Source organism: Beta vulgaris, chromosome 9 (assembly GCF_026745355.1).
Source record: "Beta vulgaris subsp. vulgaris cultivar EL10 chromosome 9, EL10.2, whole genome shotgun sequence".
Classification (NCBI taxonomy): domain Eukaryota; kingdom Viridiplantae; phylum Streptophyta; class Magnoliopsida; order Caryophyllales; family Amaranthaceae; genus Beta; species Beta vulgaris.
Window position 1 is genome coordinate 36039751 of NC_079210.1, and position 24952 is coordinate 36064702.

The following is a 24952-nucleotide window of genomic DNA, read 5'->3' on the forward strand; positions in this document are numbered from 1 at the left end:
TTTGCATAAGAGAAACTTTGCAAACTTCTCTTGAGTGTTCTTCACAAACTCTAAACACAAGTTCTTATTGATTCACTTAGAAGATCATCTAAGTGGATTGTTCTCTCCATTGTATCTCATTAGTTATTTCATGGTAACCCGGTGATCCTAGAGGTGCGAAATTAAACTAATAGGAAAGCGTAGTTTTCGTGCCTTGGAGTGGGATATCCGGTTCTCTCATTGATCACACCTATCAACTTAATCCTAAAGGTTTGAGATTATAAGTCATGTCAACATCACTAGGTCATCACCTGTGCTTACCCCTTGACTGTGCTATATTATTTTATCTAGTGAAACTAAGAAAATTTGAGTCTGAATTACGTGAATATAATTGGACTAATAATTATATTGCCAACTTGATACCAAATAGAGTACTTTTCTAATTTTTTATTTCCTTAATTTCTTTTTAATCTTCATCCTTTGGATATATATTAGCACTATCACATCCTTCACAAAAGTATTTGACTCGTCATTGATAAGTTATATACAAAGAAAAACATACTTATGTAAGATTTTGTTAAATTCGTCTTATCATATATATTCAAAATATTAACTTTGAATAATTTTTGAACTTGTTCATAGTTAGAAAAATTAACATTTAAAGTTTTTCATTGACAAATATCAAAATCATACCGGATAGATTAAAAGAAAATATAGCTAGTATTAATATGAAATACATTCAAAATAATACTTTCCTAACTGCAATACCTACCTAATATCATACTACCTCTGTTTTTATTTAGTTGCAACATTTTGACTTTCACGCTTGCTAATGTACAATTTCAAATCGTTTTATCTCTAATTGTATGTAAGTAAAAATTATAAAAATTTAATATTATTGAAAGCTATCATCGAAACGAATCAAACAAGACCCCACATGACTATATTTTGTTTCACATATAAATCAATAAATCTGGTCAAATAAGAGAACATGAATAGTGCAATTTGTCAAACGTTGCAACTAAAAAAGAACGGAGGTAGTATATAATTGCTCATATATATATATTTTTATTGACATGACTAGGATGCTTATCAAACTTGGGTAGGTGTTGATTCCGAATCAAGATGGATGAATCTCCATTTGACATATGGGCACAAACCCTCATGCTGAGTAAATTTTTCGTAATTATGAATAACTGTCAGAACATATCAAAGAATCATGTAACTCAGCTTGCAACTGGAGCCGTGCCAAACAGCTAGGAATGACAATGGATCATATTAAATTAGATTTGATTTGATTTTCTAAATAGAATATACAATTCACCTTTATTCTTACTTAGATTTGTTCATTCGGATTCAAGCTTGGATATTGTTTCGCTCGTTCAGACGGGATTTCTTACTAAGTTTGTATTGTAAAAGACCGCCTACTTTTAAATTAAAATTAGGCAATGACAAACCCAATATCAAAAAGAGAATAAGCCCAGTAGTAATTAGATTAATTTTCTTCGATGACTAGTTTAATTTATTTAGTGACTAGGTCTACTTTTACATTAAAATTAGACCATCTCTTTTAATAATTTTTGTTACTTTTTACTCAAATTTAGGTTGAACTCGGACATCTTTTATCACTTGAGATCATAAATATCAGAATTGTAGAAAACAATCATTCTATATTTCACTTGACTTTTTCAAATGCAAACATAATCCTTCTTTTTAATCTATAAGTTGATAGTGATCGGATTTAGGAAGAAATATGTCAGATCTTACATAATCTCTCCCTCGTAAAGGATTTGAATTGGATTTTCACTTTTTTGGATTCAAATAGGATTTTGTTTTTTATATCGATTCAAATTCAGACCGGATTTCGACTTCCTTGTCATCCCTACAAACAGCACAGATACTTCATACTCCAGTATATCGTGCAGCAAACAATGCTGCATATCTATTCTTCTTTGTTTATTTTGAAGGAATTTGCTGCATTTCTTTTGGAAGCTGCTCATATAATAATATCTTCAGGTTCACACTTTTGCGTAGTGTCGATTAAGCCCCCAGGATCTTCTCCTAGAATGCTCCAAATTAATGAATATTTGCTTTGACAATTATCACAGCATTCACCAAATTATTCTGCAAACCAGAAAAATAGTCCCTAGTTTTGTTTCCCTGGTTTGGCATCAGTTTCCTGCAATCTCCGACTTTATCCAAATTCACCTGCCAAAGGAATGAGCTCCATGGTTTTCATAAGACTAGCTGATTTTCTGCATCATCTCCCAATATGATTGCTTTTTGCACTGGAATGGACAGTAATTTGCTTCTTCAGGCTTATTGATGGACATAATTGCCTTGGCTGCAGCTACTACAGGTACACCTGTATGCACGCAGCTGAATAAACATTATGCAACATCGGACTGATGACTATGTTGGACCAACCCCTACTCTGTCACCATCTTGGCATATCCATGTCCGGTGTGTATCCAACACCTCAATTGGATATGGATATTTGGGTATTGATTTTCATGAATATTTTTCCAAAATTCACTTACCAATAATCCTTACATGAACATGAACCACCCTCAAAATGATGAAAGCGATATGCATCTCTCACAATAATTGTTCGATTTGAGATCTTTGAAACACTCTTGATCCAATTATGGCAATCTGCACATACACGAAGATTCTTCATAACGCGGAGAGGAATTGAGCTTGATGAGCTTATTAGTCCAAAAGCAATAGCAAGTCTTTCACTATGAACATTGAGAACTTTACTCTTTTCTAAATCAACCAGAAGGCTGTTCTGATCCTGTATATAACCAATTTTAGCTACACGTTCATTCAGATTGTCCAAGAAGTTATAAATCTTATCTGCCAGAGGATGCAGATTATCACCAGCATAAAAGGCATGAACACAGTTCTTTACTTCGATCCAGCTACGACCAGGCTCCTTTTTTACCCCTTTTTCTTTCATCATTTTCCTGGTGTCATCCATACAGGTCCAATTCCTAGTCACGGCATACATATTTGACATGAGAACATAGGTTGCTGAGTCGTCTGGTTCCAACTCTAACAAACAACGAGCAGCAAACTCTCCAGTTTCTTTGTTCTTGTGAACAATGCAAGCCCTCAAAAGAGTTCTCCAGATCATTGCATCTGGTTCAATCTGCATATCTTCTATAAATTTTCTAGCGCGACCTAGAAAACCTGCTCGTCCGAGAATATCAACAACACAAACATGATGTTCTAGCTTGGGCACCAAATTGTATTCTTTACTCATGGACTCAAAGTACTCTAGCCCTTGTTCCACTAACCCTACATGGCTGCATGCTGATAATACACCAACAAATGAGACATAGTTCGGTACCACGCCAACCCTTTTCATCTCATCAAAGATTTCCAGGGCTTCTTCTCCACAACCATGCTGCGAATATCCTGTAATCATTGCATTCCAAGTAACCTCATTTCTGTTGATAATTTCAGAGAACACTCTCCTGGCGTCATCAAGACACCCACACTTTGCGTAGAGTGTAATTAAGGCATTTGATGTCTCAGTTTCCAAGTTGTATCCAGTTTTAAACAATTTAGCTTGTATCTGCTTCCCTTCTTTGACATTTGCTATATTAGCAGCAGCGCTGATTGAAGAGCTGTAAGTAAAGAGATTAGCTTCTACACCAGCTTCATTCATGTGTGTGTATACTCTCAATGAATCCTCAGAATGTCCACTTTGTGCAAACCCCGAAATCAATGCATTCCACGATATATTATCTTTGACATCAATTTTTTCAAAAGCCTGATAAGCTTCTCGAAGTCTACCACATCTAGCATAGAGGCTAACAAGAGCATTTCGAATTGAAAGATCATCAGAGTAACCAAGAATATATGACTGAGCATGGATTTGCCGACCTTGGTAGAGTGCTTGAATACCTGCACATGCACTCATTGCACTCGACAAACCAATATTATCTACTTGGATCCCACGGTACAGCATCTCTTCAAAGAGCTTAAGAGCATGAACATACTTTCCATACTGCCCATATGCTGCAATCATAACTGTCCAAGAGACAACATCATTCCCAGTGAGCCTCTCAAAAATCTTTTCAGCGGTATCCAGGAAACCATGCTTAGCATACATATCCATAAGCACGCTACAAACATACTCGTTTAACTGAAAGCCTGTCTTAATGACTTGGGTATGGATCTGTCCTCCCAAATCAACAGCTCCAACAGAAGTACAACTTCTAAGCATGCTTGGATATGTATACTGATTAGGTTCCAAGCCTTTCATCTGCATTTGCGAAAACAATTGATATGCTTCACTTAGATTACCAGCCTGCCCATAAGCTACAAGCATTACATTCCACAGAACCACATTTTCTTTTTTAGTTGTAAGGAAATACTTGTGTGCAGTTTCAATATCAGAGCATTTGACATACAGGTCAAGCAGAGAACCTTCAATGAGCATATCAGAGCAGAATCCTGCCTTGAGAGCATATGAATGAAGCTGTCTTCCCTTATCAAGGGATCCGATGGTAGCACATGCACTTACAAGGCTTGCCACTGTAACACAATCAGGTTTTATAAAATCACGCTGCATCTTTTGTAGCAAATGAACAGCTTGATCACTAAGTCCCTTCTGAGCAAGCCCTGATATAAGAGAATTATATGATACTCCATCCTTGTGCTTCATCTTCTCAAAAACTTTGCCAGCAGAGATCGAGTCTCCCATACGAGAATATAGTGTCACACATGCATTGCACACATAAACTTCAGAAGCAAAACCCCACTTATAGATAAGACCATGAAGCTGCTGCCCGAGCTCAAATGCCTCTGTCTTACTGCAGGCACTTAAAACACTCGACAGAGCATATGGCGTGGGGAGTATACCATGCGCATGCATCTCATCGCAGAATAGGCGAATACATTGCTTCTCGCATCCATTCTGAGATAAGCCAGACATCATAGCAACCCAAGATACACTATCCCTGTCACCTAAATTATCAAAAACAAATTTAGCAGAATCTATCATACCACTCTTCGAGTACAAGTCGATCAAAGGGTTACACACAAAACGACTACCATCAAAGCCAAATACAATAATCTTCACGTGAATCTGCTCAATACAGCAAAGATCAATCTTTTCCCCAAGACCGCCACCATACGCCCTCAACACATTACTAAACGTAAACTCATCAGGATCCACATTTTCACCAAGCATTCGCGTAAACAGACCAAATGCTTCCCTAGACAATTTCTTTGCAGCAAATCCAGCAATAATCTTATTCCATGAAGAAACACATACATTAACGCCTCGTTCAAGCATTTCATCAAACACATTGTGTGCATCCCACAAATGATCATTGACAAGATATAAGTCCAAAAGACGGCCATTTAATTCAATTTCTTCGACAAAACCCGATTTTACTATCAACCCATGAATCTTTCTGCAATCAATTAACGACCCGGAACTGGAATTTATCCATCCTTCCAAAAGCCAGAGATAAGTTTGATGATTAGGACGATAACTGTTATCGTTTTTATTAATTTCAGACGGAAATTCAACAAAAGCATGGCAAATAGAAGAGCTGCTCAATCTAGCTAAGTTAAATCTTGAAATCAGATTCCCAGAATAATTCTACATTCAGAAAAACAATGGAGTTAAAACAAAATAACATGGAATAGTAGAAAAATACAACTGAGTCACTTATATTATAGTGGAAGGGGATATGTTGCAATGATTTTATTGTACCTGGAAACTGTAGAGAGTGAATTTTGCATGGAATTGGAAGGATTTAAGTAAGGGAATCGACAAAGAATAGTGCAGAGCGTTTGTTATGAACACCATCAAAATTTATTCTCTGTTTCTCGCACAAAAGGGATTGATAAGTGATAGTGGTAACTGGTAACTGATGTGTTGATGTTAAAGAGTAACGGCCACATCTTTGGTCGGTAGGGAAGTTGTTTTGATTTTGAACTTTGACGCGATATGGGGAAATACTTCTTCCCCAGGAGTGGGTAGAAAAGATAATACACTACGTATTTATGGCGAAATGCTTGTAGATAAAGTATAGGGCGGTTCTGAGTGCGGTCTGGATTGCATCAAACTATAATTCAAACTGTTTTTTTTTCGGTCAGCATTGGTTTATGGTTTCAAAGTTGTGGGTTGGTTTGATATTTCAAGCAAAAGGCGATTTGTGGTTTGGGTTGAGTTCGCATTTTTGCAAATCGAAACCGTAATCTGCAAATTTATATGATTTTATTTTTAAAAAACACACTTGACAAACTAACAGGCATACGGGTATTAGTGTGATAATGAAAAAATGAATAGAGATAAAGATTTAGTGAGAGATCAGAGAGTTTGGTGCGAAAAAGTAAAGTAGGCCAAAATCCCCAAATTACAAACCCTAGCCCCGAAAAAATTAAGAAGAGCTAGGCTCGGTGAAATTAGCTCCTTCCCAATGCATCCTCCCAGTCAAATTCTTAATTTTGGTTGTTTCTACGTGTCTTCTTAGAGTTAATTGCTAGGTAGGTAGTCACTATGAGTGCTTATTCCCAATAACCTGTGGAACCTATTCAATGTCTTTCTCCAGTAAATTGGAAGCGTAAAGAGTCTTGGTGAACTCAAGTTGTACAATCAAGGGTAGTTGTTCAACATTGATTCTCAGTAAAGTTAAACTTCAGTCGTTTCGTTAAAAGGACACTCTTTTTTTATTCAGCTTTAAGTACAAAGTAGTATATATATTAGGGACTAAGGTTTGTGGTTGCAGAGCATTAATGGTGAGGGTGAGTGTTCGTTGCCATTTGTGTGGCAAATGTAATAATTTTGGCGTGTTGGTGGCATTAATGAGTTCGAGAGTGGTGTTGATAATGCTAGTTCTAATGATGTTGCTTGTGCACACCTTAGAAGAATGGTTCAACGAGCTGGATGTGTTGGTAATGGAAAATATTTGCACATTAGATGTATGTCTCATATAATCAATCCTATTGTGTGGGATGGTATTAGAGAACATGGTATGTGCATTGATAGAGTTAGAAATGTCGTTAAGTATGTGAAAAATTCTCCTGCAAGAATACAAATATTTAAGGAATTTGTTTCAAAAGCTAACCTAGAATGCAAATCTTCTTTGTCTTTTGATGTCCCCACCCATTGGAACTCGACCTTTACAATGTGGGACAGTGCTGTGAAATTTCAACATGTCTTTAATGGATTATCCCTACCTGATGGAGTGAATTTGAAAGATAATGAAAGGCCCCCTGAACTTGATGATTTGAAAAAAGTGGAGAGGTTGGTAATGATTTTAAAAGGGTTTTACCTATTAACTCGTCGCATTTCTGGTTCTCATTATGTGACTAGTAATAAAAGCTCGTTTGAGATTGCTCTTTTAGATGATATGCTTAACAAATGGGAGAAAAGTGACAATGAAAATTTTAGAGCTATGGCCTCTTCAATGAAGAAGAAGTATGATAAGTATTGGGGGAATGTATGTTGAGAAGATGAATAAGTTAATTTATGTTGCTGCAATGATACTTGATCCTCATGCTAAGACTTGATCCTCATGCTAAGATGGCGGTAGTTGAATTGACACTTAGCAACATTTATGGTAAAGAAAGAGGGTCCATGCTTGCTAATGATGTGAAAGAGTTTGCTTACTCTTTATTTGATTAGTATAGGAGATTGTATGCCTCTTTTGCTCCTCAAAGTGCACAAAATAGTGATAATATGTCACTTGACTCGAATGATGATGATCCAATGCAAGATGGAAATGATTACATGAAAAACCTTAGAGATCGAGCTAAAAGGTTGAAGGGATCAAGTGGACATATAAGGAGTGAGTTTGAGAGGTACTTAAATGAACAACTAGGGCTAGAGGAAGAAGACATTGATGCATTGTCTTGGTGAAGTAGAGATGGACATCGAATTTCTATTGTTTCACGCATGGCACGAGATATTCTAGTTGATCCATTGTCTACAGTTGCTTCAGAATATGCTTTTAGTGCCGGGAAACGGTGTCTTGATCCATTTAGGAGTTCTTTGGCTCCTAAGGTAATGCATCTTTGTTTTTTCATTTGCTAATAGAACTTGGTAATTTGATTTTGTTATGCATTATTTTTGAATTAATACATTCATTGTTAAATTTGATGTTCATACAAGACGGTCCAAGCTATCATTTGCACACGAGACTGGTTTCGTGCTAAGGGTTCATGGAGTTGATGTGGAACAAAAATTTGTGAGACTTAGAGTAAGTTGAGAAAGGTGATTACAATTTACAAATGTTATTTTTTATTTTTAACTTGTAAATTTATTACTTTGTTGTTAATTATTTTTCCTTTCTTATTAACAAAGTCTCAAAGTGAGCATTTGGATGATGTGGACGACGTCGTATTTGTGGACTCTTTGATATGAAATATTTACTTAATATTTAAGTTAAAGACTTGTATTTGGTTTTATGTTTTTATGTTTGAGACTTGTACTTTAATGAAGTTATAAGTTAGTTGCATCACTTGCATTTGGATGTATATTTCATGTAACATATCTCAAAAATAGGTCCACAAAGGTCCAAACATGCCCAACAGGTCCAAATAGAACATTTAAAAGCCAAAAAAAATCAAAAATCAGGTCCAACACGTCCGGACCGGGGACCGGACCTGATTTTTCTAGTCGAGACCTGGGTCGGATCGGAAAAATCAGGTCCGTTCCCCCGGTCCGAAGAATCCCAAAAATCCGGTCCACCAGTCCGATCCTAGACCGATGAACAACCCTAATTATGTGGGCAGAGTGTGCTATTAAATGACACATAGGCGAAATGAACCTAGCTTTATATGTAGATATAGAATATAAATATCTAGATACATAACGAAACTATTAAGTTAATAATTTTGGATGAGAATTGTGAATCGGCAACTTAAAATAGGAAATATCTTAAATGTGTATGCATATTTTTTTAAAATTTGAACAATATTAATTAAAATAGAACGATGCAACTTATAATATTTTTTTTACGATAATTAAGAATGGTATTATGGTTATGATATTTTTTTTTCTTCAAATAGGTAAATATTACTATGATCTTTACAAGTCTTTTTATATTTGAAGAACATTAGTTATTTAAGTGACGACCCTCTTTTAAAAAAAAAATATTTACGTAATTGATTAATTACTCACTTAAGACATCTCTTGATATATATATGCGATAATTATTTCTGATTTTATGATTTTTTCACAATGTAAAAATAATTTCATAACTGATTTATGTAGATTTCATCAATCAAGAAAATAATTTGCATGCATGATGTAATTAATGTTTTACTTATTGACCAAAAAGGAAAAAAAATCAAAATGAGAATATAATTTGTGTGCTGAGCTTAAGGCTCTAGGGTTTACATATCAACATTTATTTTTGAAAAACATACTTTTTTTCCTCAAGAATTCATTTACCGGAAAAAAAATATAAGGATTTATCGTATGTTACTAGTGCGTGATCACGAGTCATTTTGCAAAAAAAAAAAAAATACTAAAAAAAATAAAACATTTTCGCAATTTGATTGATTCGCCACATAGATACCAACATCGATCAGTTAAACAATATTATTAGGAAACACTTTAGATCTCAATAGGAGAAAAAATAGGCAACTATTAAGTTAAATAAAACTAGTAGATGATTGGATGATCAGCTAAACAAGTATATATTACGAAAAATAATATGATCAAACAACAGGTCACTTAAGATTTTCATTTTTGTGCTATTTCTCCCTTAAATTGTACATTCTGCCCATAATTCTCGGTGCAAGTAGTGGCAGCCTGGTGTATGGTGGTCAATGGGCGGTCTGTGCAGTGCAGTGCAGTAATGGTGCAAGACAACACCAGAGAATGGTTAAGAAGGATAGTGGAAAGTTGGAGTGGAAGTGGTTGCATCATTGAGTGCCATAGGGGAGCAAATTATGATTTTATGTGAGCCTCTAAATGAAGCAATGGTTAGAGCAAGAACTTTTTCATTCAGGCAAATCAATTTTAACCTGATAAGTCATAAGTCGATTTCAAAATATATTCTTAATACACGATATGATTACAAAAGCTTAAATCACAAGATAAAAATTCAGAGCATCATTTTAGGAGAAACCTCCTAAAATCTTAAATATATAAACAAGAACTTTCGTTGTATTTTGATGTGTTTTTTTGTTTCATTTACATATTTGTAATCTACTCCCTCCGTCCTTTATTAGTTTACCCTTTTTGACTTGTCACATTATCGATGTAAAACTTTGAGTAATAATATCTCTAATTATGTATTTGTAAAAATTATAAAAATTTAATATTCCAAAACTACATATTGAGACGAATCAAACAATATCACACATGATTATATTTTCTTTACATATAAAGTACAAATGACGGTCAAAGTAATAAAGATGAATAGTGTTATAAGTCAAAGTGGGTAAACTAATAAAGGACGAATGTAGTATTTATCAAGGTTATAAGATTTTGGGAAAATTTCATAAAATTACCTTTTATAATCAAAAAAATTCAAAAAATACCTTTTAAAAATTTTCTTTCACAAAACTACCTTATATAACAAGGGCTCGTTTGGTTCACATGGGAAGTAATTTCCCATGGGAATTTTCATTTCATGGGAAATTATTTCCCTTGTTAAATTTCCTAGGAATTAGACAAAATTGTTTGGTTGACACCACAGGAAATTGCATTTCCTAGGAAATTACTCACCAAGGGGGGGCTTGGTGAGTGATTTCCTTTGTTTCATGGGAAATTCTATTTCCCTTGGAATTTGTATTTCTTATGCTTCTCCCATTTCCCTCCAACCAAACACAACACTCATAATGTATTTCCTAGGAATTTGTATTTCCAAGGGAAATAGCTTCCAACCAAACAACACCCAAATTTTGTTTCAATGTACTACCATTTTATCATAAATGAGGTTTAATCACCAATGATTAAGTAATCGTTAATTGCTTTCTTTCTTCGCTTCTCGTTCCTCTCTTCTTTTCTCGCTCCCCTGTCGGCAACAACACCTACGGTGACTGTCATTTATTGATTAGTATTAAATATAAACATAAAATGGTAGTATATTGAAAGGAATTTGTTATATAAGGTAGTTTTTTGAGAGAAAATTTTTAAAAGGTAGGTTTTTGAAAAAAGTTGGTTATAAAAGGTAGTTTTTTTAAGTTTTCCCTAAGATCTATACAAATATATTAAAAGGCGTGCGTGACAATGTATACACGGCATGTGGCACCTCCATGCAATGTAAACACGCCACGTCGCACCTCTGTTACTCCACTAGAATTGTCCAATGCAAGTGACAAGTCATGCTAATCAACAAAAGTAAAATTAGCTTGCAACAAGATTTGAACCCGTGACCTCTTGCAATTATATATGACACAATTACCATCTCAACCAACTTTTAATCATGGTCTAAGTATCCACATTATTATATTTGTACCTTTTAAATGTTGAGTTTTTCTTAATATATTTTAATGAGAATGGAAAAAAGTGCATATCAAATTTGTAAAACAGTACCAACCTGGAGCAACGTCCGGGCCTAAATACTAGTTTGTAACCTTAAAATAACGCAAGATTTTTATGTATCGTGAAATATAATTTTACGTTGTATATTCTTTTAACTTTAAAATACATGGATTGTAATAATGATGTATTTGATAGATTTGAAACAAAAATAATTACTTAATAAACAAAACAGTTTCCGTACATGGATCCAAATCATATATTTACAATAACTCTCGTGTATTTTTTTTACGGGTTAAAAACTAGTAATATAATAATTGAGATAAGACTTCAACAAATCCTATAATTATTGGGGTTATAGCATATATAGCCATAGGTTCATAGCAAAATCCTAATTAAATATAGCCGAGAAAATTGAGCCATCAAATTGGCTCTGAACTCTTGTCCTTCACCGCACTTCTTGTTCAATTTTTTTTTGGTCATGACAATCTTCTTCACACTTCCCTCATCCTTCCTCTTCCTCTTCCTCTTCCTCTTCCTCTTCTATTCGTCGACGTTGAGAGGAAGATAAATCAATGCTCCTCCCCCTCATTCTTGGTCCCAATGCTTCATCAAAACCATCCAATGTCAATGTTTCCAGTTTCTCACATAGGGGAAAAGTAGTCATCCCACGACACCACGAAATGTCTAAACAAGAAAGTTGAGGGAATGAATATAAATTATACATCTCTGTTGTTAACAATTGTTTTTCTTTTTGTTGCTGCTCATTCTCCACCTTTGTCTCACCATCCCCAGATTCTAAATTTATATGTACTGACGATTTCCACCATCCTTTCAGCTTTAGCAATCCATATAGCTCACGCTTTTCAAGAGATGGAAAAAATACTTGTGTTGACTTACTTGATGTTGTACAATCCCCTTCTCCTACAATATTACTGCTCTCCACATACTCCACTTCCAACAATCTTGTTAATTCAAGGACTTTCAAATGACGCAGTTGACTCATCAATGGAAGATACTCTAACCTTATACAGTTTTCAACTACTATTTTAACAAGATTTGGTAGACAACCTTCAAGGTTCATTGATAAACTCCCCCAGTTTGGGAAACGAACTCCAAGATAGAAATACAACCTTAACTTTCTAAGATTAGAGTGGGGTTGGAGGCCTTGCATCAAGGCTTCTGAATTATTCCCCGCGTCACTAATTTCATCAATATGTTTGTATTGGTTAGGCTCTAGATACCAGTATATGTTGATTTCCAATAAGTGTGGCTTGTTTATCAAATACCTCCCTTCCCTCGCTTCTGTTGTATCATATGTATAGCCTAGTTGCACCTTAATTTCCATGTTGCCTCTGAGATTGGTAAGCTCTTTCAAGTCTCTAATACCAGCAGCATCAGGACCAGATGACCCACAACAAGTGCTTGTTTTACCAAGCACAAACCTTGTTAGCTTATGCAACCTAGTCATACGATCCAAACCTGGAGGCATATGAGTCAATCTCGGACAACCATGTAGATCAAGATGCCTGAGATTAATTAAATTGCTCAACTCCCTTGGCAACTCTTTTAGCTTGTAACAACCACGTAATTTTAGTGTCTGCAAATTATAAAGTTGGGTAATGGATGTAGGAAGCACAACAAGAATAAAATTTTCAGAGAGGTCAAGATACCTCAAATGCATTAGTTCACTTATCATGCTTGGCAACTCTTTTAAACGGGCTCTACTTATATCTAATACCCTTAAATGTCTCAGTTCTAGAAGCCCCTTCATCTCGCATTTGTTATATTTAAATGGTTGTATAAATGTACGTAACCTTTTCATCTTGGTTAACTGATGGCCAAGAGTTGTGGTCTCCTCAGAATAATCGAAAAAGAAATGTTGAGTTTTCTCACTGAAACAGCGTGCACTATAGATATCGGTTCCTGCTACTTCTCTAGCAACATCATGAATCAAATCATGCATTTTGCACGACTTAATGTTACCATTGTCATCTCGATCTACATCTTGAAAGAAGCACCTTTGGAGCAAATTCATGAAATAGTCTTCACCTGCATCTTCAAAACTCTCTCTATCATCTAATGGAACAATAAAGCCTTGTGCCATCCAAAGACAAATCAAATCCTCCTTGATAATCTTATAATCTTTGGGGAATACGGCACAGTAACTAAAGCATATCTTCAAATGAACCGGAAGATAAAAATAACTGATCTTCAACACAGGTAGTATGCTATTGATCTGATGATCATCTTGTTTTCTGTTTGCCAAGTCGATGTTTTTTATGTATTGCCACATACTTTCGCCAACTCCTTGAAGAAGACTTCCAATGACCCTTATGGCAAGTGGAACACCAGCACACTTTCGAACAATCTCTTTGCCAATATCAACTAAGTGCGCCTCCATTTGATGCTGCCCCGGTTCAAGTGTCATCCTCTCAAACAAATTCCAAGAGTCTAGCTTTGAAAGGCCTTCCAATCCGTGTATCTTGTGGCTTCCTACAATTTTCGCCACCACTCTAGAGCGAGTAGTCACCACAATTCTACTACCCATCCCACCTCCAGTCAAAGAATTTCCTAACTTGAGCCATTCATTAACATCCTCATTCCAAACGTCATCCAGAACAAGGAGATATTTCTTCCCCTCAAGTGCTTGCCGTAATTTCATCTGGAGCTGGTCCAGGTTCAGACCACCTTCAACGGACGTGTTGGTTGCAGCTCTAAGAATTTCACCAAGAAGTGATTTCACATTCAAATCATCAGAGACACAAACCCACATCTTCAATATAAATTCCTTTTGAATCGTGTCATCATTATAAACAAGTTTGGCAAGAGTTGTTTTTCCCAATCCTCCAATACCAACTATGCTTATAAAACAAACATCCTTCTGAACATTAGTATCTACTAACATATCTACCACAGTCCTCTTGTCCGCATCTCTCCCAATAATCACATCTTCCTCGCATATATAAGAGCTAGTTTCCCTCGAGATGTTCTTCACCTGGAGACCAACTGATTGAGCCGATAAACCAAAGTCATGATGATCTTTGGCTATATCATCCATAATCTCCCTGATATTGTTAATCTCTCGACGTAATGTGAAACAAGAACGAAGTGGATTGAAGTGAGAGAAGAAAAGGCGAACCTCTTTACTGACACGATTACCAGACAAAAGGGTCTTATGCTGGGCAATAGTAGCAACTTCATCAAACAAGTCATCAGCTCTGTAAACAGCCTCCTTGAGCCTCTCGAGCTTGTCTTGTAGGGTGTTGGTAAGCTGAAGTTGTTGTCTCTGTTGCTGCTCAGCATCAAGTAGCACAGCTCTGACAGTGGTCATGGTGGTCTTGAGTTTCTTAAGTTGAGTTTTGTAACCCAATATAGATTCAAGAGAGGGAGAATCAAGTAGCTGCACAAGAGTTTGTATCAGTGTGAGAACTACTGATGCATCCATTTTCCTGTGTCTGTTTGTTTTTCTTCGTTACAAGTTCAGGTTATGAGCAATTTACTGAATAATGGGAGTGTGAATGTATGAATGTTCATTAGAATTCACAAACAAGAAAAAAGAGGGCCTAGTAGCCGACAAGCATGATATTTCTTTTAGTTTGTGTGGATTGGAGGCTCCCAAGTCCCACAACAAAGAAAAACTCAAAATGTCATATTTTGCCAACCTTTACCGCATACCAAGGATGTCTTAGCCTAGTGGTTAAGATTGAGGTACTGTGAACGATAGATCACATGTTCGAATCCCCCTCTCCTTCTTTGTACTTTGTATTGCCTTCGTGGCTCATGGATAAAAAAAAAAGCTTACCCCTTATTCTATCATTTTTTGCCATTAACAAGCAACCAAGTTTGAGCTTTGCCTAATTTTCTTTATAGAGGGGTTAAAAATGTTCAAATTGTGATCATAATTAAGCCAATTTTTGATTCTTATACAACGTTTGTGCAACATTAGTAATTTGGTAGTCAATTTTTGTCATTTACTTTTGGAAATTTTACTTTAAACCATCTTTTTTACATCAAGCTTTCGAAATACTACCTCTTTTAATTTTATTCTAATTTAATTAACTTTCTTGAACGAAATTATTGTTTTTGCTTCCTCTTAAAAAATTGTCCATTTAAATATCATAAAAATATCATACCAATGTGTTATGTGAGAGGTTCCGGTAAAATAGAACACTTCTCTACCAATATATATATATAAACAAAAATAAGCAGTGAATTTCAATTTCTATCAAATCCATGTATTACTACACTTCTAATTCCTTTTGTTCATTATTATTGTTATTCTGGAGGTAGAATACACAACACATAGTAATTAAATCGTCCAAACATATTATCACATTATACTTGATTGATTTTTAAACATCTTAAAATAAATAACATTGTAAAACAATACTCCAATTTTTATTATATTTGAGGTGAAATGGAACAAATACTCTGTATGAATGGAGGGGAACCATCCCAAACCAGCCAAAGGAATTTAAATATTCATACGAGTCCAATCAGGTTCACTCGAGATTTAGCCACAAATTTCGTTACATTTGATATTATCCAAACAACTATAACTAATACCAGCAATGCAACTGATGTAACAAGATGACACAACAATACTGCAATACAACAATGTATGTAGCATACATGGTTATGAAATTGTCTGCTACAGAACTAATCAATTATGCTTTTCTTCATTCGAAAACACAACAATGCTGCAATAAACAAGAAAGATCAATTTCAATGATTCCGCTATTACTTACCGAGGCTAGAGCCATACATGATCGGAAACTCAACTCATCCCGGACAACAAAACCTTTTCTTCGAAAAAAAAACTACAAAAAGGTAGCACTACATTTACTGTAGCATTATCCACTGCATGAATCCAAGCATTGAACTGGTATGTGCAAAGATAATATCCTGTCTAAGTTACTTTGTGGAGGTGCAGCAAACCAATGGAGCACCTGAGATATATCCTCTTTGAGAGGATTTTCGGAGCATGTTGACTGGGAAGAGGATGTTCGGGATGCACCAAACAATTTTCTACCCCGTTTCACCTGGAGCCTTAGAACAGCCTGCCCTTTTGCTCTCAAGCTCATTTTGTCCGGAAATGCTTGGGGAAAAGAGACCAAATGAGAATATTCAATACAGCCTGTGTTACTGCTACATGATGCCTGTGGAGCTTTCTGTGGAGATCTTTCCTTCTTCCACATTGCAAATGATTTCTCAACCACTGATGGAACCTGTAAAAGAAATGAAGAACGATAAGGTAATTTAGTATTTCAATCTTAAAACAGTAAAAGTAGTTTCTACGAATTAAGTGCTGCTTAATTTCTTTGACAGGTAAATAGATAAGTCATTCTAATAAAACTCACTCTTACAATAAGAGAATAAAGGTGTTTTCAGGATTGAGAATTGGGATTGGAAAACCATCTATCGTACACAGAATATTTTAGTTGGAAGTTCCATCAAACCGCAAGGGAAACAAACGAGTGTATTAAGAATAACTCACCATTGAGAGAAAACCAGTCGAAGCAAGTGAAAGTGTAGAGAACGGAGACCTCCCAGATCCACTTTTTTTGTCCTTTGAATCTACAACAGACCCAAAACTTGACGGAGCCAAATCATCATCTTCTTCCTCTTCCTCCTCATCCTCATCTTCGATCTCCTCCTTTGGTGAAGTTTTCTCCTCCTGTTCAGCAGGTAAAGAAGAAGAAACTGACACATCTTCTTCCTCAAGATCCATGTCAATTTTCTTTTCTGCCTCTTTCTCTTGTTGTTTCAACGCCTCCTCCATGTCTTCAAGGGCCTCTTCCAAGCTCAGTTCAGCCTCTGCCAATTCAAGCTCCTGTTCTAAAAGCTTCTTTCTAATTTCACTCGCTTTCTTCTGCTCTTCAGTCCATTGTTCTAGTTTCTCAAACCAGGGTTTACATGAATTCTCTATTGAACATACCAAACGCTTCCAAATGCCCTCGTTCTTTACATCTGTTTCTCGTCCATAGAACTCATCCATCCCAAGAGGCAAAAATTTGACCTTTGTTGGGTCAACATCTTCACCATCTCTTGGAACAGGTTGCCAAAACAAGCGGACACCATGTTCTTCGTCCTCGATGTAATTGATTATTCGCCCAGTTGGTGTGTGCACTATGACAGGGTCCTCAGTATAGATGAGCTTAGATGGATCATTAGGGTCAGGTTCTGGCTCCTTATTTAAAAGAACAAATTCTGGAGCTCGATCTGTTTTGGTAGCAATCCAAATTGAAGCAATGAGATAATATTAGGTCAAACACATAAGATACAGCAGACATCTTAACTGATGAAGAATACAGAGATACAAAAGTAGAGACCATGCTGATAAATTAATAAGCATATAACTGCTTAATCTCCATCCAGCAGCAGGTGGTGAAATATTCATATAAAGCCGCAGTCACATCAAGATTAGGGGATTGCAGCAATGAAACATACTACCTCCGTGCTATAATAATTGCAACATACCCAATTGACACATTATTAAAGAAACCCATGTGAAGAGGAGAGAGAAAGAGAGAGAGAGATAGATAAGCCCATGTGATAGGAGAGAGATAGAGAGAAGATATTACCAAATAAGAAAATGTTGCAATTAATATGAAACTTCCAAATAAGGGAAATGTTGCAACTAAAAAAGAACGGAGCAAGTATATTGTTAGCAAACATCATGTAGTAGTAAAGACTAGGTTGTGCTAGCCCAAAGCAGGAGTTGCCACAGAAAAATCCCGGCTCAATTTAATCCAAAGGCGACATGGCATGAAAAATTGTGTTGGGTCACGTGACACACTGACGTGCCTAGGACGGTTTTTTAGCACAGCCCACATCGCTGACACTTTGGGCCGGGCCGGGCCAGGGCTGGTGCTGCATCTGGAACAGCACAGAACAGGCCGAGCCGGCATCACATTCCTGGGATGAGCCTACCCTGCCTGGCCAAGTTTCCGACACAGAATTGAAGAACATTGCGATCTTTGTTTACATTGTTGTCAATTATAAAGACAAGCTAATAAATGCACTCCATGCCGCCATGCATACACAGTATATGAGCTTTTTGCATAATTGTAATACATACAAGTCTAATGTCATTCTTGCGAATAACTGAAATATCTATTAAAAACAGCAATGCTATCATTACATCAATTATAAAGACAAGCTAATAAATGCACTCCATGCCGCCATGCATACACAGTATATGAGCTTTTTGCATAATTGTAATACATACAAGTCTATTGTCATTCTTGCGAATAACTTAAATATCTATTAAAAACAGCAATGCTATCATTACATCAATTATGAAGACAAGCTCAGATGTGCACGTAATGCATACACAATATGGGAGCTTTTTGTATAATATTAGAATGTATTAAGAACTAAAAGCGCATATACAGTATTCCTCACTTAAAATTAAATGTCATGCATATATTTATTGTATAATAACACATCAAAATTCATATAAACCAAACAGCGTAACGTAAGGAGCATACACAAATAAATACTCTTTGCGGAAGGAGATGACATGACAGAGGCAATAAGAGCTCTAGTAAGTATTTTTTAAAACATAAAAATGAAAAGGATGTAGCAGTGCCCAAATGTTTTTATGGTTTGCATGCAGTAATTCCGTTTGCTTCATGCTATTTTTCGACCGATTTTCAAGGTCTGTTACTCTATTCATATCTTTTTTTTGTTGGTGGATACTCTATTCATATCTAAACCTACACTAATTCTTGAGAGAATAATAACTTATAGGGAATAAAAGTGGGAGAAATACACACCTGTTTCCCACCAATATTCAAGCTCTGCAGGCATCGGGAGTCTTAATGGTGCTTTGTAAAAAGAGTTCAACCACATTTCCCTTTCTTCATCCACTTCATGCACATAAGTTTTCCAGTAATCAGGAACCTGAATCATAGAAACATTGGTTTTCATGCTTTCAAACATGCAAAAGAGGTAAACCCTCTGTTCATACTCAAGAATAGGTAGGCATCATACTTCGTAAAACTGGTTGATGAAACCTGGAGCCTGCCATACATCCTCTTCCTCGTAAAAGTATGGATGCTGAGGATCGCTATATGGACCCCTCTCTTCTCTGACCACTGCACCAAATCACAAGAACAACCATTACAACTGGTTCATTAATGTCACATTAAGGTTCACACTATGGATCAGTAGAGACTTTAGACTAGAGAAATTTTGCATAGCCAACAATTGTTCCTTTAGTAGCTGAAGACAAATAACATGATAAGACAAATAACATGCTAGATCCTCACCCCTCCCCAGTCTTCTCTTATCAATCCTATGATTTCCGAATAGTAATGTTTGTTTACGACATGAAAAGACTTACTTCCATCGGGCTTGTTAACAAACATTCTAGCCTTGGCTGCGGCAACTTCAGCTATACCTGCATGCATCTGAATAGTCATTATGTAAGAGCAAAATCCCAAAAAATCCCTACCTCAACCAAAAAAAAGAACTAAGAATTAAATAGTTGTACCATAGAAATATTTTCATCACAACCAGCAGATTCCTCCACCCGTTCACCAAAGTAGAATCGGCCCTTCAAATCCACAAAACCATGAAGATTTAGAATACATGAATTCAGCCACTATTTGACCTTAGAGAATCAAAAGAAGGGAGTGACCATAGAGAAAGCCAGTTACGATACTTTGGACATGTGAGACATCAACTAGATGACACACAAGTCATGGTAGTTGAAATTTGGGTCACTGGAGATAAGTGAAACCGGATAAGATAGTTTGAGTATGTGAAATGTCGACTAGATGACTCACCAGTTACGATAGTTAAAAATTGGGTGACTGAAGATTTCAGAAAAAAGTCAAGGGCAGCCAAATATGACTTGGACAGAGAGGTGTTAGAAACAACAAAAGGAATTAGGTTTGTGGTAGCATATAAGCTTGATAGATAAGAGATGAGACACACAATCAATGTGAAAGACCAATATAGATAAAATCAACTCCTCAATCTATTGGGATTAAGGCTCTGACATCAGTGCCATTACAGCCTTACAGGCCATGCAAGATTATAGTCCAAAAGGCAATTTGTTATGGAAGTTGATGTTTGATAGCTGGTCATAAGGGGAGAAAATTAGATAAAAAAATTCAAGTAAACAGACTTTTAAGTATTCTCATGCACCTACATAGATGGGCCTCTCATTCATTTCATACACACCACAACCATGCATTCGTCCATGCTTCCATTGACCAGCATAACGATACCGACCTTTTTCCCTGGCACGGTAAGCATAAGATGAGTAGAATAATAAAGGATTGATGCTCAAGCCTTGTAATTAATTAGAAAGCTACTGCTGAAAAAAATGAAGTCTAGTAAAAGAAAATCTCCTTCCGCTTAAAGTGAATAAGCAGGCAAATTTTCATGGCAACCACGGTTTCTCAGAGGGTAGACATGAATACATGACCCTCCAAAGTTGGTATATATATGTTTTCTATCTCATGCCTATCATTTACTTGATACTACTCTATTCCCATGATAAATGTAGTAATCATTACAGGGAATAGGTCAAATTTTGTACTGCCACATTTTAGTCCAGCTGACCATGCCTACAGCTCTATGTTACACAGAATGTAAGAATGACTCTCAGATATCTTTATACAGGACTCTGCAACACATGGTGCCATAAATCCAAAAGAATTGATGCAAAAGGAAATAGCAGGCATCTTGACCAGATATATATCACATAATATGCAATAATATAAAGTATAGTCATCAACATCATGGAACCAGAAAAATTAAAGTAGATATTGAATAACTAGAGAAGAGAAAAAAACTGAAACTTCACAGAAATAACTTACGGCTTCTTTCCAAATTGTCTTATCCACTCATTATTCTCATAGAAAGGGACTTCATAAGTTCCATTAGCAAAATGAACAGTGTCTTCAATATCCTTCTCCAGCCATTCTCTATCCTCTTGATTCATGAAATCTCTCTTTATGATTTTCCCTTCAGCACGCATATCTGCTTCAAGTCTGACACAATCATCCAATAAGTTTATCAGAAGCTCAGAATCCAAAAGCTCTACCCTAAAATTTAATAATTTGCAGTAGTCCATAGTTACTAGACATACTTGGAGCCTGGAAGAGGTTCTATATCAGGTATCTCAACTTCGACAACACCATGCCCCTCCATGTTGTTTTGAAGCCATTCTCCTTCATACCTACAGTAAAAAACTCCTTATATTACAACTTGTCACTCATAGATCGTTCAAACTAAAGTCCATATTGATTGATGTTTACATTTATTATAATAATAGGTTGCACAGAATGCACAAAAAACTGACCTCACTAGACCTTGCTCAGCAACATAAACACCTTTTCCATGAGCCAAGTCATCCCAGACAGTGCCTTCATACCTTTTAAAATTGTCATATAAGAAAAGCCATTAGCAAGCAAAATAGACGCTACCAATTTATGACAACACATTGACATAACGAGACTTTTTCCCCCAGAAATGTTTTCCATTAAAGCAATATGCATTAAAGTTTGTCTTGAACTTCAAGAGTAGCAAAAGCACAATTGCTATGCCACCTAGAGAGTAGCTAAGAACAAAAACTATGTATTGTCTAATAGCCACAAATAGTGTTTGACTACAACGAAAAACTCAGAGTGCATAGCTATGGGTATAGCACCGAAATTGACGGACCTATTATCTTGAACAAGTGCTTCATTGTCATTAGGTATAAACCAACCAGACAATACACAAAGATATCCAGTATCATGAATCAGGATACCATACCATTAGCCAAAGATCCCAAACAACTCCGAAAGGCATATCAACCACCGGAATGGATAAGGGCTCAAACACCTCAATATGAAAGTCGACTAGACAATTACATGAAACACAGCCACACACATAACACATTCCCATTATGATTTACACAGCTTAAGCAAACCAAAACCAGTCAAGTAAAAACAACAAATACAGGCGCAACCAACCCAACATTCTCATTCAAAAGATTAAAAAAAATCCCATATTACTAGCAACTAAATTAGCAGCAAAGCCAGCAATAACATAAACCCAATACTCCAAAACCCCGACAGCAGATTAAAACATCCACATTACATTAATATCTACTTGAAAGTTTCTCAAATCCACATTAAACGCCAAATAACCCCACCCAAAAACCCTTCAAATTCCCACATTTTGAAAAAAGTCACCAGCAGAAAAGCAAAACGAAGCAAAAACACACTAAAAATAGAAAAACTTACGAGCTACCATCCGGAAAAATATAGCTAACCCATCTCATAAACTCCTCAGTTCGATCCAATTCTTCAATAACCGATTTGGGGCTGGAAATATCATGATGATTATTGGGTATAACAGGATATCCTTTCCTATAAGGAACATAAAAGGGTGCAATTGGAGGGTCATTACCCTCTTTGAGTTCCTCAGCAACAGCTCTCCAATCTTGTTCATCAGCCCAAACTGGGTCCCACCCAGGTTTATCAGTATCAAATGGAGCATCAGCCCATAACTCTCTCAAGTCTTCCTCTCTCCAATTTTCTCTGTCTTTAGGGAAGTTAAATTTGTCTTCCTCGTATTCAATGTTGTTTTCTTCTTCCTCTAGAGCGCGCTTGTACCTGGGTGATTGGTATACTCGGGCGAATTTCTTAACGTTTTCGAATTGCTCGTCGTCTCCGAATAAGGCTTCGTATTCGCCTGGTGGTTGTTGTTGTTGTTGTTCGTAGGGGTATCTATTGGTCGAGGACCTGTTGTTGAGTTCGTCGTCTGAGTCCAAGTCGGTATTGGTGTCGGAGTCGGAGTCGGAGTCGGATTCATGTTGGAGTTGTTCTTCGTCGGCTTCGTTTGACATTGTTAGAGAGGAGAGAGAATAAGGGGGGAGTGTTTATTGCAGAAGTTGAATGGGGAAATGGAGGGAGAGATAGATAGATAGAGAGATAGATAAGGTGGGAGTAGTGGGGGGGAGATGAAAGAAAATGGTGTTTTGTGAGCGGTACCAGATTCGATAAGGGGTGTGGTGTTTTTGTTTTTGTTTTTGTTTTTGGGCTTCACAAACTTTTATATGAGGCATGCCACACCTTCAACTAATGGTGTGGCCACTCCCTTTTCTCTAACTAACCTCTCCCCCTCTCTCATGTTGTCACGCCCCTTTCCTTTTTTCTCTCATTTTTTTTTTTTAAACTCTTTCTTTGTTTTTTCTCTCTTCTCTCATTTTGTCCTATTTTTTTGCCTCATTTTCTCTCTCCTCTTATCTCCCCTATTTTTTTTTCTAATTTTCTCTCTCCTCTTATTTTCTCTAGAATTTTACCATTAATTCCCTTCCCCTCCTCTCAAATACGCCTCCCCACCTTCTCTCATTTTTTTGTAAACTCTTTCTTTTTTCTTTTTTCTTCTCTTTAATGTCTCTCATTTTTCCTATTTTTTTGCCTCATTTCTCTCCTCTTTTTTCCCCTATTTTTTTTCCTATTTTCTCTCTCCTCTTATTTCCCCTATTTTTTTTTCCTATTTTATGATACGAGGAACCCATTACTTCATAATAAGTAACTATTATTATTTGTACCCTTGTTTTATCATACGAGTAACTCATTTATTCTACAAGTAACCTCATATATATTTCAAATGACCGATTATATTATAAAAGTAACCTCATTAGTTAATAAAAGTAACCTTAATTAAATGTATGAGTAACCTTATTTATTTGTTCTAGTGACATCATGTGTTCACAAAAGTAAACCAAATTATTATATAAGCTTGAAATATTTATAAAAAGTAACCATAATAAATGTACAAGTAGCCCATTAATTAGTTCATAAAAAGTATCCCCATTATATATATAAAATAATCTTATTTATTATAAAAAGTAAAACGCGTTACTTTTCAATGTTAAAGTGTTACTTTTAGTGAATTAGAGATTACTTTATCGAATACTAAGGGGTTATTTTACTGACACTAGAGATTACTTTTTTATAATGCTAAGGGGTTACTTTTACTGTAAGTATAGGTTACTTTTTGTACCTATAAGGGTTACTTTTACTATAAATAGGGGTTACTTTTACTGAAAGTAAAAGTTACTTTTTGTAACAGTAAGGGGATTACTTTTACTATAACTAGGGGTTACTTTTACTATAATTAGGGGTTACTTTTTGTAATGTTAAGGAGTTACTCCTACTAAAAGTAGGTGCTACTTTTGTAATTATAAGGGGTTACTTTTATTGAAATCAGGGGTTACTTTTTATTTATAAGGGGTTACTTCTACAGTAAATAGAGGTTACTTTTTGTAATTATAAGCGGTTACTTTTACTGTATGCAGGGGTTATTTCAGTTTTTTTGGAGGGGTTTACTAAAAATATGGGTTACGTTTTGTAATTATAAGGGTTACTTCTACGATAAATATGGGTTACTTTTATTGAAACTAGGGGTTACTTTTACATTTATTATAGGGTTACTTTATTCTTACGCAAGGGGTTACTTTTTGTAACAGGAGTTACTTTTTAAAAAATTAAG

General features: G+C 35.9%; 3 protein-coding genes across 3 annotated transcripts; all 3 read right to left on the reverse strand.

Moving 5' to 3' along the window:
• Positions 1-1629: 1629 nt before the first annotated feature.
• Positions 1630-6003, reverse strand: LOC104903648 (pentatricopeptide repeat-containing protein At4g13650). The gene is made up of 2 exons (XM_010691720.4): positions 5717-6003; positions 1630-5602 (listed from the first exon to the last, which is right to left on the reverse strand). The coding sequence occupies exons 1-2, from the start codon at positions 5810-5812 to the stop codon at positions 2516-2518; spliced, it is 3183 nt and encodes a 1060-aa protein (XP_010690022.2). The 5' UTR covers positions 5813-6003; the 3' UTR covers positions 1630-2515.
• A 5945-nt stretch (positions 6004-11948) lies between these two features.
• On the reverse strand, positions 11949-14891 carry LOC104903649 (putative disease resistance protein RGA3). Its single transcript, XM_048637101.1, has one exon. The coding sequence runs from the start codon at positions 14889-14891 to the stop codon at positions 11949-11951; it is 2943 nt and encodes a 980-aa protein (XP_048493058.1).
• Positions 14892-16037: 1146 nt separating this feature from the next.
• On the reverse strand, positions 16038-23664 carry LOC104903650 (hypothetical protein). Its single transcript, XM_010691722.4, has 11 exons — positions 22696-23664; positions 21768-21839; positions 21555-21644; positions 21283-21456; positions 20610-20700; positions 19947-20009; positions 19797-19863; positions 19445-19548; positions 19228-19354; positions 16944-17668; positions 16038-16674 (listed from the first exon to the last, which is right to left on the reverse strand). Exons 1-11 carry the CDS (start codon positions 23298-23300, stop codon positions 16300-16302), a joined length of 2493 nt encoding a protein of 830 aa, XP_010690024.2. The 5' UTR covers positions 23301-23664; the 3' UTR covers positions 16038-16299.
• Between the last annotated feature and the right edge of the window lie 1288 nt (positions 23665-24952).

What these genes read in the sequence shown, in the direction of transcription:
- LOC104903648 (XM_010691720.4), bottom strand. Translation starts at nt 5,812, where the DNA reads ATGGTGTTCATAACAAACGCTCTGCACTATTCTTTGTCGATTCCCTTA. An exon ending in TCACTCTCTACAGTTTCCAG is followed by an intron (nt 5,603 to 5,716) that starts GTACAATAAAAT and finishes TTCTGAATGTAG; the next exon opens with AATTATTCTGGGAATCTGAT.
- LOC104903649 (XM_048637101.1), bottom strand. Translation starts at nt 14,891, where the DNA reads ATGGATGCATCAGTAGTTCTCACACTGATACAAACTCTTGTGCAGCTA.
- LOC104903650 (XM_010691722.4), bottom strand. Translation starts at nt 23,300, where the DNA reads ATGTCAAACGAAGCCGACGAAGAACAACTCCAACATGAATCCGACTCC. An exon ending in TGAATATTGGTGGGAAACAG is followed by an intron (nt 17,669 to 19,227) that starts GTGTGTATTTCT and finishes CTACCAAAACAG; the next exon opens with ATCGAGCTCCAGAATTTGTT. An exon ending in CGACTGGTTTTCTCTCAATG is followed by an intron (nt 16,675 to 16,943) that starts GTGAGTTATTCT and finishes TTTCTTTTACAG; the next exon opens with GTTCCATCAGTGGTTGAGAA.